Genomic DNA, 16800 nt, shown 5'->3' with positions numbered 1-16800 from the left:
GCACCATTCAGCCAGCTATTACAACTCACTTATAACCAGCATATTTTTATATTGTCGCGAAATTATTATATCTACTTCATGAATAAAAACGAACAAAAGACGGATAATTATTTTTCACCACAAGTATCGACAACTCCAAAAAGAAGACGGGCTAGAAGCTCGCCAGAAGAATTAGCTAAGAGAAGGTCGTATTGTGATAAAGTAGCTGAAAAAAGAGGTATGGAATTAAATTTAGAAAATATTAGTGCTTTATTGGACACTAAACTGAATTCTTTCTCTTTGTCATTGCCGTCACGTGAGGATTTCAAATCATTAGAGAGAAAAATAGATGCTCTTATGGTGGAAAATCTTAATTTGAAAAGAGAAATTACGGAGATGAAATCAAGAGAAAAGAATATGAGTAACCTCGTTGAGAATTTAATTAATAAAAATAAATCTAGGAATTTAATATTCAGAGGTCTTGAAGATCATCAGAATAAAAATGCAGATGAATTAGTGAAGGAAGTTTGTGTACAGGTGCTGGGTGTGGAGAATTTGCAGCTATATAGAGCGTATAAGATGAAGGTAAATAAGATGATTATAGCGGAATTTAATAATGAAGGGGCAGTATATGATATTCTGAAGAAAACAAAGAAATTGAAAGGAAGTGGTATTGTAATTCATAAAGATTTGGCCAGTAGTACAAGAAGAAAAAGAGGCTGTTTATGGAAGACAAGAGTGAAGATTATGGAAATTGATAAAAATGCTCGTGTTCGAATGAGAGATAACTACTTCCTGTATCGTGATAAAAAATTTGTATGGGATATGGATGATGGCTTAAGGTGTAATGGAGCAGACGGCATTGTGGTACTAAAGCAGATGATTGGTAAAGATTTTACAGAGCAGGTGGAGAGAAATTTCAGAGACATACTAGAGGCGGATATTCATCGTGGGGGAGCTACACGACATGGTTTACATCCTCAAGGAGGAATGGAGACATCAGAGAAGAGTATTGCTGTTTCTGCATGACGGAGTGCTGTCTGTCTAGAGTCGAAAGTGTGTGAGGTGCATGAAAGTATGGAAGGTGGGTTATCTATTTTGTCTTATAATATTAGGGGTTTGAAAGATAAAATTAGTGATATTTTTTTTGTTAACTTTATTAAACAGTACGATATTTTTTTGTTAACTGAGACTTTTTTGATAGAAAGCGAAACTGCAGACTATGTTAAAACCTTTAGTAATTACGTGTTATGCTGGGTGCCTGCTAAAAAAGAGGGTAAATTCGGAAGAGCTAGTGGTGGTTGCTTGTACGCTATAAAAACGACTACGTCTCATTATAAGAATAATATGGTTAAATTCATGAAAGTTAGTAACTACAATGTGATTGCGTTAAGTTGTATGGGATATAAATATTATATTGTACCTTTATACATAAATTATAAAAATTGGGATGAGGAGTTCAATACATTAATTTCGTTTTTTGAAGAAAACCAAGATGGTAAATTTATAATTTTGGGGGATTTAAATGCACGGGTATCTAATTTGCAAATTTTGGATGAAGAGTTAATTGTTGAGAAAGATATATTTAAGGTGAATAGGCAGTCTAAGGACTCGGTAATTAATATGAGAGGAAGAAGACTTTTGTCTTTATGTGAACATTTTAATTTTATAATTCTGAACGGTCGAACTGCTGGAGACTTCTCTGGGGAACTTACCTATATAGGTGGAAATGGTGTGTCAGTGAATGATTATTGTTGCGTGTCATATGATGTTTTAAATATAGTAAAACGATTCACCATCTTATCTGAAAATTATTCGGATCATATGCCGATCTTATTAAACCTAGGTGTTGAGTCGGATAAAATGAGTTACAAAATATTTCCTCTTCTACCCAAACTTGTTTGGTCTCAAGTCGATGATAAGTTTTTCAAATCCAGATTAGAAAATTATGTTGAAACCATGGATGAAGTGCCTAACCATACGCAGTTAGCTCTTGATTGTTTGAAGCAATTAATATGTTTGGCTTCACATAAGGGAAACAGCAATATATTACAGAGTAAAAAAGGTCAGGTCGGTGGTAAACAAATTTGGTTCAATTTCGAATGCAATAAATTGAGGAAAAAATCATTTAAATTATTGAGTTTATTTAGGGAAAGTAACAGTGTGGTGATAAAGGAGGCATATTGCGTAGCTAATGCGAATTATAAAGATTTGTGTAAAAAAACTAAGAAACAATTTTATTCTGAACTTACTGTAAAATTTCAACAAGTGAGAGACGCTAAAGATTTTTGGAAAGCAATTAGTATTTTTAAAGGGAACAATTATGTTAATGCTCCCCTAATTGAAACGCAAGTTTGGTATGATTATTTTTCCAAATTGTACAACCCGTGCATGTTTTCGGAACCGATTCTTTATGCAGCACCGATGATAAGAGATGACTTATTAGATTGCGAAATTTCTTTTGCAGAATTAGAGGCTGCGCTGATGAAAGCTCGCAATAACAAGGCTCCGGGTTTTGATCGAATTCCAGCAGAATTTTATAAAAATAGTCCCAAAAATTTTTTAGTTAAATTATTGAAAGTTTTTAATCGAATATTTGAGAGTGGGTGTATTCCTTCCAGTTTTCAAAAATCAATTATATTTCCGCTGCACAAGAATGGTGATAAGACAAATGTCTCTAATTATAGGGGTATCTCTTTTTTGGATTGCGCAACTAAATTGTTCACTGCTATATTATTAAATAGATTGGTGGAATGGGTAAATAGGTATAACATTCTAATAGAGTATCAGGCAGGGTTTCGCGCGGGCTACTCTACAACGGATAATATTTTTGTTCTCTTTAACTTGATAAATTTGCAGTTGTCTAAAAAGCGCCAGAAGCTCTACTGTTTTTTTGTAGATTTAAAAGCAGCTTTTGACTCCATAAACAGGAATAACTTATTATATAAGTTGTATAATATTGGGATCGCCGCGAAATTTATAAATGTACTAGCGTGTATATATGAAAGGACAGAATGTGCGGTTTGGTGTAATGGTGGGACTACGGAATGTTTCAGTCAATCGTCAGGAGTAAGACAGGGATGCCTCCTAAGTCCAATACTCTTCTCGTTGTTTTTGAATGATATTCATGACAGTTTGGGAGGGGGTTTTCTTGTGGGTAATGTAAAGTTACGGTGTTTGTTATATGCTGATGATTTGGTGCTACTGGCAAAAGATCCGCTAACATTGCAGTCTATGATTAACAATTTAAGTAAGTATTGTAAACAATGGAACCTGGTAGTGAACCTAAACAAGTCGAAAATCGTGGTTTGTAGAAATGGGGGTCGGTTGGCTAGAAATGAGAAGTGGCAAATAGATGGGGAGAACATTGAAATAGTTAACCAGTACAAATATTTAGGCGTATTTATAACGCCTCAATTAAATTTAAATGCTCATTTTGATGCAAAAGCGTGTACTGCCAAACTTGGAATTAATGTAACCTGGAATAAACTCATGATAAGAAACGATGTTCCACTCTCTGCAAAATACAGAGTTTTTAACGCAGTATCGCGCGCCGTGGTCTGCTACGCGGCTCAGGTGTGGGGCTTTCAGAAATTTGATAAGGTGGAGAGGGTTTTTAGATACTTTGTGAAACGTTTGTTTGCACTGGGAGTGAGTACCCCAAATTATGTATTGGTATTGGAAACTGGGATGCATTCAATATATCATTATACAGTGAAATTACATTGTGGTTACATCAAAAAGGTCATGAATATGAGTCCTAGTCGTTTGCCGTATATTGTAGCTAAGGAAATAATTAATAGGAAATTGTCTTGGTTCAGCGAATGGTCGAGATGGGATGAGTTATATGATTGTAGCATGCAGGCAGCGGTCCTAGAAAACGAGTGGGAAAATAAAATTAAGGAGTTACTAACCAAAATAGATACGGTGGAAAGAAATAAGAATTTGGAAGCATTGGCATGCACTCAGTATCACAATCTCTATGCAAAATTAGATTTTAATTTGAAGGAGAGGCATTACTTAAAGGATTCAAATAACTTAAATTTTATGAGAACAATTTTCAAAACAAGAGCTGAGCTACATAAACTTAATCACAGACAAGGTAAATCGCCAAATGAAACTTTAAATAACTGCAATCTGTGTAACTTACATGCAATAGAAGACCATTATCATTTTCTGGCGATTTGTCCAATTTTAAAAGAGTTTAGGGTGCGGTACTTTGGCAAGCGGATTCTTAATGAGGAGGAATTAATATTGATATTAAATGGCAAAGATTGGGATAATCTGTATGGCTATGTGAGCACAGCCTGGAGTTACAGAGCACTAATAGAGTCAGAATTCAGTTAAAAAAAAGTCAGTTAAGTAAATAGCTAGATCTGTATAATTATTAATATTTAATGTGTAATTGTTCTGAGAAGTGGTTTATTGGAAGCTTAGCAAATTTTAGGGATTTATTTTTACTATTGTTTACTGTGTATTGTAACTTAGTATGAATTAAGAAGTTTTATTTTATTTTTTGTGTATGATAATGTTCTTTTTTGTACAAGTATTTTTTGCAACTCTGGCAGACGGTACTACCATTGCCATTGATGTTTTTTGTTTTTGTCTGTATTAGTATTATAATGAGTTTCTTTTTAAATAAACATCTTTATTATTATTATTATTATTATTATTATTATTATTTTAAAAAATATATTTCTTCCAGGTAGGAGTTGCATCAATTTATAGGATTTCCCATGATTCATTCTGGAATTTTAATAACATTAAAGTGTGTATCCCCATTATCTTATTCTGGTTTATTTATTTTTATTATTTTTTTTATCTCAAAAATTAGTCATTTTTAAGAGGAAATGCTCTAGAACAATTATACTGTTTCATTTAATTTTTTTTTTTAATTATATCTGCAATAACTTATTACTAAAAAAGTTCTAAAGAATCTTATAGGTTATTGGTAATTTAACTCGTATAAAAAAAAGAGAAATAATGGTAAACGTTACGCTTTTTCGTTTACTTTTTGACGATCAACCATGATACTACTGTCCTACCGAACAGTTTTAACAACTGAGGTTTTTCGGCGAATAACTTCTTTCGATCGATACTCTATTTTTTTTTTTTCTAACAATAACTTCATCAATCGATAAAATTATTTTCATTGAATAGATAATAGAGAAAACGTGAACATAGAGGTATATGTTTGCTTAGGCCACTTCAAGTACTTGGGAACTGTTTCTATAGTAGTGAAGAATCATATATATTAAGAGGCGCAAGATTTAATGAAGATGATAGGTGCTACATTGCTCTTAATTCGGTTTTAAGAAGTAGAGTAGTATCGAAAGAGATCAAAATAATGATCTATAAAAACTTGTGAGACTTGTAGTGATTATGTGGCAGCAGCTTGGATACTGACAAATGCGCAAGATAAGATGTGAACACTTGGTAAGAAAGGAGATGAAAAAATATTGTCCTGTGATGATTTGTGATTCCTGTAATAGGAGAACAAATGCAGAGCTGAGAAGCCTCTACCGTGAATTAATTTAGTGGAAGTGGCGGAGAAGACCATGTTAGTTCGGGCACCTAGCTAGTTTAGAGAGCCCGAGAAGGCGCTGTAAGCAGTTTTTGACATGCAACGGATAGAGGGAGGGTAAGAGTTAAGAAGGCAATGAAATGGTGGTATTATGGATCTAAGAAGCTTCAGGTGAGATGGTAAACCAAGGCGAAACATAGGAACGAGAAGACGCTGTTGAGAACTTGGTAGATCTTCACCCAAATCCCTTTTTGCATCCTAAACTATTATATTATTTCAAATCTTATAACCAGAAGGAAAAAAAGATTATTGTGTAATTCTTGAAACTTTAACCATACTTTTAAATCTAATTGAGATATTTACTTTGTACTTAATGTAATCAATTTTCTTAGGATATTGCAATGTACCGAGCGAGAACCGTAGTCAATAATTTGGTCCCATTCATCCCAAATGCTGCTGGTCGTCATAGATTTGCAACTTGGATAGCTGGTGCTGCTATAAACAAAAATGATACGCCAATTTTATTAGCAACAAGCACAGCTAATTGTCATCGTTACAGCACACTTGCACAAGAATCATTTCTTAATGGTTCATCATCTAACTATGTTGAAGATATGTACAATGCTTGGCTGGCAGATCCATCTAGTGTTCATGCAGTAAGTTCTTAATTATTATTAATGTCAAATTTTCATCGCATTTGGAAGATAATTTTTTTTTTTTTACTTCTGACACGATTAATCGATTCATTTTTGCAAAGGAAGAGAAATTATTGTCAACTACAGTAGATAATTTCAAATTAATTTCAATATGTTAATGCAATTTAATTATATAATCAAAACTATTATGCAATGTCAATTAATCAGAAGATGACGTAGTCCCTCAAGTCAAAAATTTATGAAAAAATGAACTGAATTCGGCAATAATTTTTCTTCCAATGCAATTTCATTTAATGAATTTAAATGTATATATATATATTTGTACATTGTAATGACATGAATTAACACTGTATATTCTTATAGATGCTTAGGAATTCAATAAGATTATAGTCGAAATAGGTCAACTAAACTGCAACTTCAGTATTCAGATTTTGAATTTTTCTGGAAAACAGAGCCATCAAACTTGAATTATTGAGTTAGATATAACTCTCATTTTAAGTGTTTTTTTCTGGCAAAATTGGTTTGGAATTGGGAGACGCCATCGTTAGCTTATCTCTTAACATCACTAGTTGAACCAGTAATAAAAATGTCAAGCATTTAAATATTTTATTAGATTCTGTAATAATTGCTGTAGTAAATAGTGTGAAGTTCACATACACATTTGTTTCTTTAGGTTTTTTATATTCTAGCAAACAAAGACGGTAATTTTTAGTGGTAAAAGTTAATTAATAATAGCTTTTGTTCTATTTTCGCGCTTTATTGAAAGTTAATTTATTAAAATTAAAGTTATTAATTTCTAGATGGTTAAAATTATGAAAAAAATGGAGACATACTTTTCAAAATTTGAAATAAAAGAGCTCTTTTTTTAAATTAAAGTAAACAACTGATAAGGCTCACCTTTCCTTTGAAATATGTCTGGCGGTTTATTTACCTTCTCATTCAGACTTACTGTTTTGGTTATATTGAACCTAATTAAAACAATTGGCAATATTTAAAAAAAAAATACATTTTTTTGAAACGCGCTCTTCTAAGTAATTGTAGTTTAATGGATTTTTCTGAAGCTTTTTTTGCTTGTTTCTAATTTTTTTATACACACATTGATAGATAATAATGGACTATGTAAAAGTTTTAAAGGAAATTTTCAGTATTTTATTAATAATTCATTTAAAAAATTGGAGTTTTTTAAAATAAAATAAATGGAAATAAATGAAGGAAAATACATCGATTGAGGCAATATATTAAACGCGCATGATAAAATATGAGGGTCAGAGATGTTGTTTCCATTTTTTCGCAATTTTTGAAATAATTAACAATTTTTTTCGGTTTTATACTAAAGGTCTTCTTAATTCACTTTTATTTGAATCTTATTTTAGGAAAAAATATTTTTTGAAGGTAATATTAGGTTTTCTCTCCTCTGACTTTCACATCCTTTGAAGGAAAATGCATGGTTCATTCATTCATTCAAAGCATAATGTAAAGATTGATGATTACCATATGCCTCGTTGATTTTATTCTCACATAATTAATCAATGAATAAAAATTAGCTTTAAGATCAACTAGGTTATTTATTTAAAAGGAACGTAAATATTAACATAAAGAATGATGCCTAAATTTTAAGATATATTTATCAAATTTTTGTTAATTATATGTGTACATTTTGTAGAAAGCTAATTTTTATTCATTTGTTTGACTGTTACAGTCCTGGGATGCTTATTTTCGAAATACAACTAAAGGAGTTGCCCAAGCTTACACATCACCACCATCTTTAGCACCACCGCCAAAGCATCATGTACCTATAACAGCTGTGGCTCCCATGCTTGGTGGTGCTATGGGTGCAGCACCAATATCTGAAAAAGTTATAGATGACCATCTTGCAGTACAAGCCATTATTAGATCTTATCAGGTAAATTTATCTTTTAGAAAATGATTATCAAATACGATAATAGGGCTACAGCACAAATTGCTTTGTTTTCGAAAAAAAAAATTTAGAAATATTGAAGAGCGAGATAATTATATTACATTCATGGTCATGCGCATAAATTAACTTCCATAATAAAGTCTTTTGGAACTAAAATGGTTCTGGAATTTTTTTTTTCATTGATTTTTTTAAAAAGACACTAATTCTGCCTTTACAATTTTTTTTTTTTTTATTTTAATTTTCCTGATTGAGCTTTTTATTGTGAAAGTGATGCGAGATTTTTGAAAAAATTTCTAAAGCAAATAATTTTCTTAAAATGTATTAAAAATTAAAGTTTTTAGTTATATTTTTTGAAAAAAAAATTCACTTAAAAATGTCCGTATACTGATTTAAACTAAAAATTTATTGAAGTTAAATAGGATTTTTCTTCATTAAATTCTCTAGATAGTGTCTGTAACTTTTTTATTTTCTGATATTCATCTTAGATTTTTTTATCTCTCGATTGAAAAAATATAAAATAAATGTATCCTGGTTTTAAGAAAATAAATGAATATACAGTGGAGTCTCGGTTATCCGTCACCCTTTTATCCGTCTATTCCAATTAACCGTCACTCTCCTCAGTATTTAAAATTTAAAAAAAAAAAAACAAAAAATTATTTTAAAAAGAAAACTTTTTATACATTTATTTTTAGTGAATAGCCTTAAAAAAAGAGTCCTTTTGTCTTAAAAAAAAAAAATCTGGGGTTTACCCCAATTGATACGGTACATAAAAGCAAATACAAATGTCGCAGACATTGTATTCATTAATTTTAATTAAAACTGTCCGGTAGGACAGTTGTATAAGGGTTGATGGTCAAAAACTGCACGAAAAAGCGTAACGTTGAAAAACACCCAACTTTGACAATTTTTTTCTCTTTTTCTATAAAAGATAAAATTCCCAAATTTTCTTTAAAATAAAGGGCAAATCCTCCTTTATGACTGTAATTTTTTGCAACAACCCAGATCTAATAGGTTTTGAGAAAAAAGTTGCTGAAAATGAGCAAAAACGGCTTTTTCAAAAATTGTTGTTGTTCTTGTTCTTGTTGTTCTTCTTCTTCTTCTTGTTGTTGTTACCTTTTTTGTAAACAACGTAGCGCCTAAACGCGTGAACCGATTTTCATGAATGAGGTGTCATTCGATTCGGAATTTTATGTAGATGTGCCTTTTGGGGGTCTCGGCCCTGTACATTGAATGGGAGAGGAGTTAGCCCCCTTTATGTAAGGCCCCCTCCAAAATTATTATTACTAATTACTCTGTAAATCTTGGCCCGATTTTGATAAAATTTGGTAGGATGATAGGGTTAGGGCTCCCCTACCTAACAATAAAGCGACGATCTGCTCTTACACTTGTTAAGGGGAAGTATAGCAATCGTTTCAAATTATCGACACGTGAACCGATTTTCATGAATGAAGTGTCATTCGAATCGAAATTTTGTACAGATTTGTACTTTAAAAGTCTCGACGCTATGCCTCATAAGGAGGGGAGTTCGCCCCACCCAAATAAGGCCCTTTCTGAAACTATTATTACCAATATTTCTACAAAGCTTAGTCCGATTTTGATAAAATTTAGCACGAAGAAGTGATTAAAGCTCCTCTATGTGGCTGTGAAGTGCCATCATGCTCTTACACCTACTAAGAGGAAGTACTGCAATCGTTAAAATTATCAATGAGTGAACCGATTTACATCAATGAATTGTCGTTCGATTCAAAATCTTTGCCTTTTAGGGAGAAGTACTGTAATCGCAGTTTATTTTTCTTGCTCCTCTTAAAAGGAAGTACTGAAATCGCAGTTTAATTTTGCTATTTACGTACAAATACCTTCCTATTTTATTCAAAACGCTTTCTCAAAAAAATGGTTATTGAGGATGGTTTGGGGACCGTAACTATAATCATTCTTTAAAAAGATCTCTCCAGTGGTAGTTACGGTTCCGATTTAACACCTTATCAGGTTATAATGATAGAATACCTTATTCCAAATTTTAAAAAATCTGTAAAGCAGACGTAACTTTGCAAATAGACAAAAAGGAAAATCTATCCAAAAGGTACAAAAATCTCCTTAACAAAAACTTACAGTTTTAAAAGTTAAGTATAAGGGTTGATTAAACGCCAAAAGGTACACAAATCAGCAGTTCCCAACATTTCATTAATACTTCATTGATATAATTTAAGTAATTTTACTGCATTAACTTTTCCTTCACATTTTTTAGAATTTATTAGATGTCACAGACCCTTATGCTGGCCAGTTCATTCATAATATTTTTTTATTATAATTATGATAAAATGAGTGATGAATTATTCTGAGTAGTCACATATACATGCATGTTAAAGTAGAAAAAAACAAAGTTAGAGTCGGCCACTTTTTAAATTTCAATCACGGAGGATTCAAAACAATATTTCAGTCTTAAATTCGTCTTACCGAAATATTCGTGAGCACAAATAACATACATTTAATAACAAGTAGATTATTCAACAATATTTACTCATTTCTCAATTGTAATTTAATTTAGTCCCCCTAATTTTACTTATGGTAAAATACTGGAATAATTAGCTGTCCTAAAAATATGCATATCTTTATTTTCTTTATTTTATATTACATATATATAACATTGTGGGAAGAACACCTAGATTGAGAATGTAATTGAAGAAAACTATATTATTTGCGATAAAGCCAGATTATTTATTACTTATTATTACAAACGTTTGACTACAACATAAAATAACAATTACTTTAATCGAAGAATGAACTTAAACCAATGATTTTTATTTAAAAATAAAAATAAATGCATAAAATTATTGATGTAAAAAAAGTTTATGAATTTTTTAGCCTCTTATTTTTTTTATATTTTTTATAACGTTTTCTTTTTCACCTGTGATTAATAGTTTGATTATTATAGATAAATAGATATTACAGTCAATCTAAGTTAAATGGTGTGCTACTTGAGTAAATATTTTGTAGACGAAAATGGCCAGCATAAGGGTCTGTGACATCTAATAAATTCTAAAAAATGTGAAGGAAAAGTTAATGCAGTAAAATTACTTAAATTATATCAATGAAGTATTAATGAAATGTTGGGAACTGCTGATTTGTGTACCTTTTGGCGTTTAATCAACCCTTATACTTAACTTTTAAAACTGTAAGTTTTTGTTAAGGAGATACACAATAGAATGAATTGAATAATGAAAGATACCTGACCTTTAAGGCTTAAGCGTATAAACGTATAAAATATGTATACCAGTTAATACAAAGTTTTATACACGTTAAACAAAAGAATCTGGAAATTTTCCTGTTTTTTTCCATTATCCGTCTATTCGACTATCCGTCACGTGTCCGGTCCCGGTCATGACGGATAACCGAGACTCCACTGTATTGTTTTCAAGTTCTAATTAATATTTAAGAACCCCCGGACCCCCCCCCCCTTTTAGTTAAAAGTAAAATGTAAAAACGTACCAACTTAGTTTTAGTTCTAGTATTCTGTTAATATTTTGTCAGATACATTTTTATTTTTCGGATGCAATGATCTTATCCTTATTTATAACCAAAAACGTCATTTTTTTATGCATCGCGTAAACATAATAAATTATTAAAACTAAAAACTTCAGTTAAACTTGTTTTCTAACGTTGCTGAACTTGAACCTGAAAACTTAATCTACGCAGTAAAAAAAAAAAAAAAAAAAAACCTAATCCACTTGTGCATGATCAATATTAATTGCATGTACTTTGCACTTTTTCATAATATTTCCAGTTTGCACGTTTTTAAATGTTTCATAGAACCATTTTTTTTTTTCTCTTTCTTTATAAACCTGGTTATTTTGGTGATTTCTTTTTAATGATAAATTAAAAACCCATATTGTATTTATTTGGCATTTAATTTACTCGCATGTGAAGCAAACTTACTAGCGATATTATGTTTTATCTTAATTTATAATGGAAACAAATATTTTCTTCTTATCAGTAATGGAGGACTTTCCTTGTTGGGTTTCTTAAATAAAATGATTTACTCAATAATGAAAGGGCTACTTGTCAGTTCAATTAAATTTAACTAAATGCAATTTATTGCTATGACTTAGGCATAATAATTGCCACTATTTGAGTAGTTGGATTTTTATTTTTTGGCCTGTATGTTTTAAATAGAAACGCTAATATCGTCAGCATATTTGAAATTATTTTTTGAATACATACCTTCTCAATTAATTTATTGCAGCATGCTGCTTGAATTTTGATTATTGCTTTTATAAAATAATAGAAAAATTGATTAGTATTTAATTACTAATTGCTTTTCTTTTCTAAATTATTATCTAGAGAGTTCTCTTAAGCACGCAATCGCCGCTTTTTGCAATGCTATATTGTTAAATTAGATTAAGTAAATTATTCTAATATTTACTTTTTGCTTTTCCTAGAAATAAAACAAAATTTAATGATTTTTTGATAATATTGTAATAGTTTAAACTTAGAAGAAGTAAGTTAAGGGAGATGTGAGGTTTTTCTAAGCAGCAATATGGAAAAAAAGTCATCAATAAATAATATTTACACTATATTATGAAATATATAATCTTTACAATAACACAGTTTTATTTTATCTTTAATTATATTATGTTTATTGGCCTCTTATATTTAATTAAACGTATTACAAGATTGATATTAAAAGTCTAATTTTAAATAATTTTATTTCATAAATTAGGCAAAAAATAATGACACAATTTTAATTATGAAGTAATATTGTATTTTATATATCACAGTTGTTTTTAAAATTATAGTAGTAGAGGTGCACTATCCTAATGGCTATGCTCCATGTCTCTCATTTAATTTTTTTCTAATTGAAAAACATTTGGAACTGTGACAGGAAAGTTATTTTTACCAACTCAGTAGTTTATTTGAGAAACTGCATTAAAAAAAATACTTGAATGTAATTAATAAAAACCAAAAAATTACTAGTTAATTGTGGCCATGTTAAGTAGTATTTAATTATTTATTAATTTATTTTTTCCTTAAATTAAAAGAAGTGGTGTTAAATGGCTGAAAGCTATTTAATTAATTTAATATTTAGTACTGCTTCTTTGATGACCTTGAATTTCTACATCACAATGGCGGTACAAGGGATTCACAGTAATAATACGTACATCTGTGATTCACAATATTGATACGCATATCTGTGATTCCCAATGTTGATACGTATATCTGTGATTTCAAAAATCTACAATCTCTCCTCCTTAAAAAAAATAATAATAATAACTTTGTAGAATAAACAAATTGCCTCCACAATGATAGATTCTTGATTCGGACTTAAACAATCATGTCGAGCTGGGCATGGATAGATCTTGATTTCAATTTTTTCAACCTTTTGTAAGAAGGTAACTCATCCCATTTGCATTTTACATAAAGAGAAAAAGAATAATTCAAAAAATATGTGCTACCAGAGATTTGCAAAGCTAAGATGTCTTGTAGTACTGGGTTTGATTCCCGGTTCATACTATGTCTTTGATGGTAAAGATGTTTGTTAGTTGCCTACAATACCTAATTTGGTAGTAGAAGTAATGCCCGCCTAGCTAAAATGAACGATAATTTACCATATGTTACGAATTATCTGTTTCGAATTTCTTCTTGTAACCTTGTACTCATTCAAAATTCAAGCTGATACGTCATGGTTAATTAGTAGAGGATTGTTATTATTTTCACCTCCCACAGCTCTCATAAACATTTATCTTTATGGTTTCGACCCTGAATTAAATCCATAACCATTTCTTATAGTCTGTTGTAATTCTACCGCATTTTTAGAGATCATAAGCTAGGACAAACTTTTTCTGTATTTATTCACAAAAATTTGACAAATAGGACCAGACTTATTTTATTCCATTCACCTCCATAGATTTCTAATCTGTTTACCAACGTTTCGGGAAAGTTTGCTTATAAGAGGTTTTGTAGAAGTTCTGAAATCATCTATTGAAACCATATTTAACATTATGGTTTGACTAATTGATGTGAAGTTAAGACATTGATCATGAAGCTGTAAAAAATGTAAATGAATTGACTAATCCTTTTAAAATTGAGTTTTCATAATTCATATAATTATGAATATGAATAATTCATATTCATAATCATGTAAGCATTTCAGTTCGGATTTTTTTTTATGCTTCTTTCTTTCATATAATAAGCTAGGAATGCTGCTTTTCTGGAGCAGATTTAGTGAAGAGCTGACTCTTAAGTGAATGGTTGCTAGTTCGAAATCCACATTCAAAATTTATCTTCCTTAAAAAAAAAATTGTATAATCAATTATTTCTGCTTCTGACTTTGACATCTAATTTGGTACTTGGACATACAGCCTTCCTTAAAAAAAATATAGGCGATTACTTTGCTATAACCTTTCATATCAAAAATGATATGGATAGTCCAAAATATCCTAATTTATAAGAAGGTATTTTTTTGAAGCACTTGCTTCCCCTTCTTGATGTTTGTTATATTAAATTGAAATGAAAACAATTCATTACTGAGGATTCTATTATGAAAATAGCCGGGAGATCCTGTATTAAAATATTAGACTACTAATTCTAAGCGAACTAGTTGTTAACCAACATGAAGTTTGAGTTTTAATTTTCAATACTTTACTTTCTCAATTTATTGGTTTCGATTTTTGGTTTTTAAATTCGAAATTTGTAATCAAAATATTAAGCATATTTTGTTCATATTTACTTTAGACATAATCGTATATCGTACATCCAATTTTTGGGCCTAGTTTATTGTTATCAATATCTTTTTTAACCTTATAAAGTTGGGGATGAATTATGTATTTTTCTGAATTGTTTATGACACCCATTTTGGCAGAGGTTGGTTGACCTTCTTTCGTCTGAGTAATGTTTTCGATAGTACTAAAAAATTTAAAAGTAAACTCCTCCAAGCGGTTCAACTTTAGTAAAACTTAATTTGTATCTCAGCTTATATCTACTTTCTAAAACAATTATTAGGATTCAAGTTTAATTAAATTTATTACCTTATAATCTTAAATCCTCACCTCTCCCTTGGCCTTGAGATATTCAGACATAAATTAGAAATGTGTAATTTTATCCGATACCAAAAAAAACAAAAAAAACAACAAAATATGTGGACCGAACACATGTTATTATGTGTCGGTTAGGCGCGGGGGCACCTGGTATCCGAGCTGGACCCACTGGCCATCATGTACGCTGATCTACATTCACCTTATCACGACAGGAAGGGGCGACCTCATGAAGTTGTCGTCAGGGATCACATGCTTGGTAAGACAGCCCCAAACCCCATCACCATGATGTCTGATATCAATTCTTTGTTGTTTCTCACAAACCTTAGTCAGCAATAAATTTATGTTTTATTAATATAATTGTGATTAATAATACACTAATAATTTTATATATTATGATTAATAATTATCTATTTAAATGAATTATGTCATTATGAAAAACCAACATATTTGTTTAATTCTAACTTTGTGTTGCCTCTGAATATTGCTGCAAAAAGAATGTAGTTTACTTCCTCAACTACTATTTTCTCTTACTGCTGTAAGAGTAGTTATTGTGAATCAGTCATATTTCTGCAGTTGTTTTCGCTAAATCATATGTTTTGTTTTTAAGGTCTGCCGAGTACATATATATTGATTCGCGTTCGATTCAAGGATTAGGTCCGAATCTACTAATGGAATTTTGCTGTCTATTATTTAGAGTTTGGGAGAATGTTTTATCTTTCCGCTAAACTATTCTTTCAAGGCAATAAGGTACATTAAATGTATTCTCATTATGGCCTTTTTGAAGATATGTACATATGTGTTGAGAATGTTTATACTTTTTAACCTTCCGTCTACTTTAACCTGAGCACACTTTATTATGTTCGCCAAAATTTCATGTAAACAAATTTCACCAAATTTTGTCACAAAAGTCTTCTCAGGTTTCTGCGAGAGAAGGTTTGTCCAAGATGTTTCTTTTAATCTTCCAATTCTAATTTGAGTTTGACTCGTACGGTGAAATTAAATAGTACAGGTCAAATTCCAGTTTCAACAACCTTTAATTTTTGTTCTAAATAACTTTTAAGGTAGCCAATTTTTTTCTCTTAAAGTTCAAGCTATTATAAATATCTGCATGTTTTTGTTATTTAATTTGATTTTAGTTGGACATTACATTTTTTATTAGTAAATTCTATTTAAGGCAGAATATTGTTCTTAGTTTTTGGTGACTGAATCATTGATCCAAAAAGGAGAACAATTATTGCCAATTTCAGTCATTAATTTAGTTGATTATTTTTTGTCAAGCTTTCTATCTAGGAACTACTCATCTTTAGAACTTTACTTGCACAAATTATAGTATTGTTTTCATTTTAAACATCAAAGGTTAGTGTATCATCAGTTCTGCCTGTTTGGACACTCATTTTAACGAAATGGTATTTTTTGGATTAGAATGTTTTTAGCCGAAATATTATTTCATTCTCATATCCAAACGCCTACTTAAAATAGAGTTTTTCTAATATTTTTAAATCTCTTTTTCACGCACTCAGGCATCAACGTGGACTTAACGTCTCAATTGTATACATTGTCAAAAATAAGCTGTATCAGAAGTATAACAACGTATACAATACTGCCGTTACAGCAGTGGGGAATTGTAAATATTCCACTTAATTAGGATTATTTGTGTCTAAGTAGTGTGAGGTTTTTTTTTCCCCATATTTT

General features: G+C 30.5%; 2 protein-coding genes across 9 annotated transcripts in view; both read left to right on the top strand.

The window, feature by feature from the left end:
* Positions 1-16800, top strand: part of Ogdh (oxoglutarate dehydrogenase Nc73EF) — a 39811-nt gene that overhangs the window by 3854 nt on the left and 19157 nt on the right. For 4 of the 8 annotated variants that reach the window (XM_074126326.1, XM_074126330.1, XM_074126333.1 and 1 more), the window contains exons 2-4: positions 5896-6159; positions 7859-8062; positions 15244-15364. In XM_074126326.1, coding sequence (XP_073982427.1) covers positions 5905-6159; positions 7859-8062; positions 15244-15364 — 580 coding nt within the window. In that variant the 5' untranslated portion in view covers positions 5896-5904. The remainder of the gene's footprint in view (positions 1-5895; positions 6160-7858; positions 8063-15243; positions 15365-16800) is intronic. The other 4 variants (XM_074126327.1, XM_074126325.1, XM_074126331.1 and 1 more) reach the window with 1 other exon arrangement.
* Positions 3214-4326, top strand: LOC141452293 (uncharacterized). The gene has a single exon (XM_074124273.1). It carries the CDS (start codon positions 3214-3216, stop codon positions 4324-4326), a length of 1113 nt encoding a protein of 370 aa, XP_073980374.1.

The sequence above is a fragment of the Rhodnius prolixus genome, unplaced genomic scaffold (genome assembly GCF_049639745.1).
Source record: "Rhodnius prolixus isolate KJV_2025 unplaced genomic scaffold, Rpr scaffold_3, whole genome shotgun sequence".
Lineage (NCBI taxonomy): Eukaryota > Metazoa > Arthropoda > Insecta > Hemiptera > Reduviidae > Rhodnius > Rhodnius prolixus.
The sequence above is the reverse complement of the archived record's forward strand: the minus strand, read 5'-3'. Positions and strand labels throughout refer to the sequence as shown.

Coding starts and splice junctions, on each gene's coding strand:
- LOC141452293 (XM_074124273.1), top strand. CDS start 3,214: ATGATTAACAATTTAAGTAAGTATTGTAAACAATGGAACCTGGTAGTG.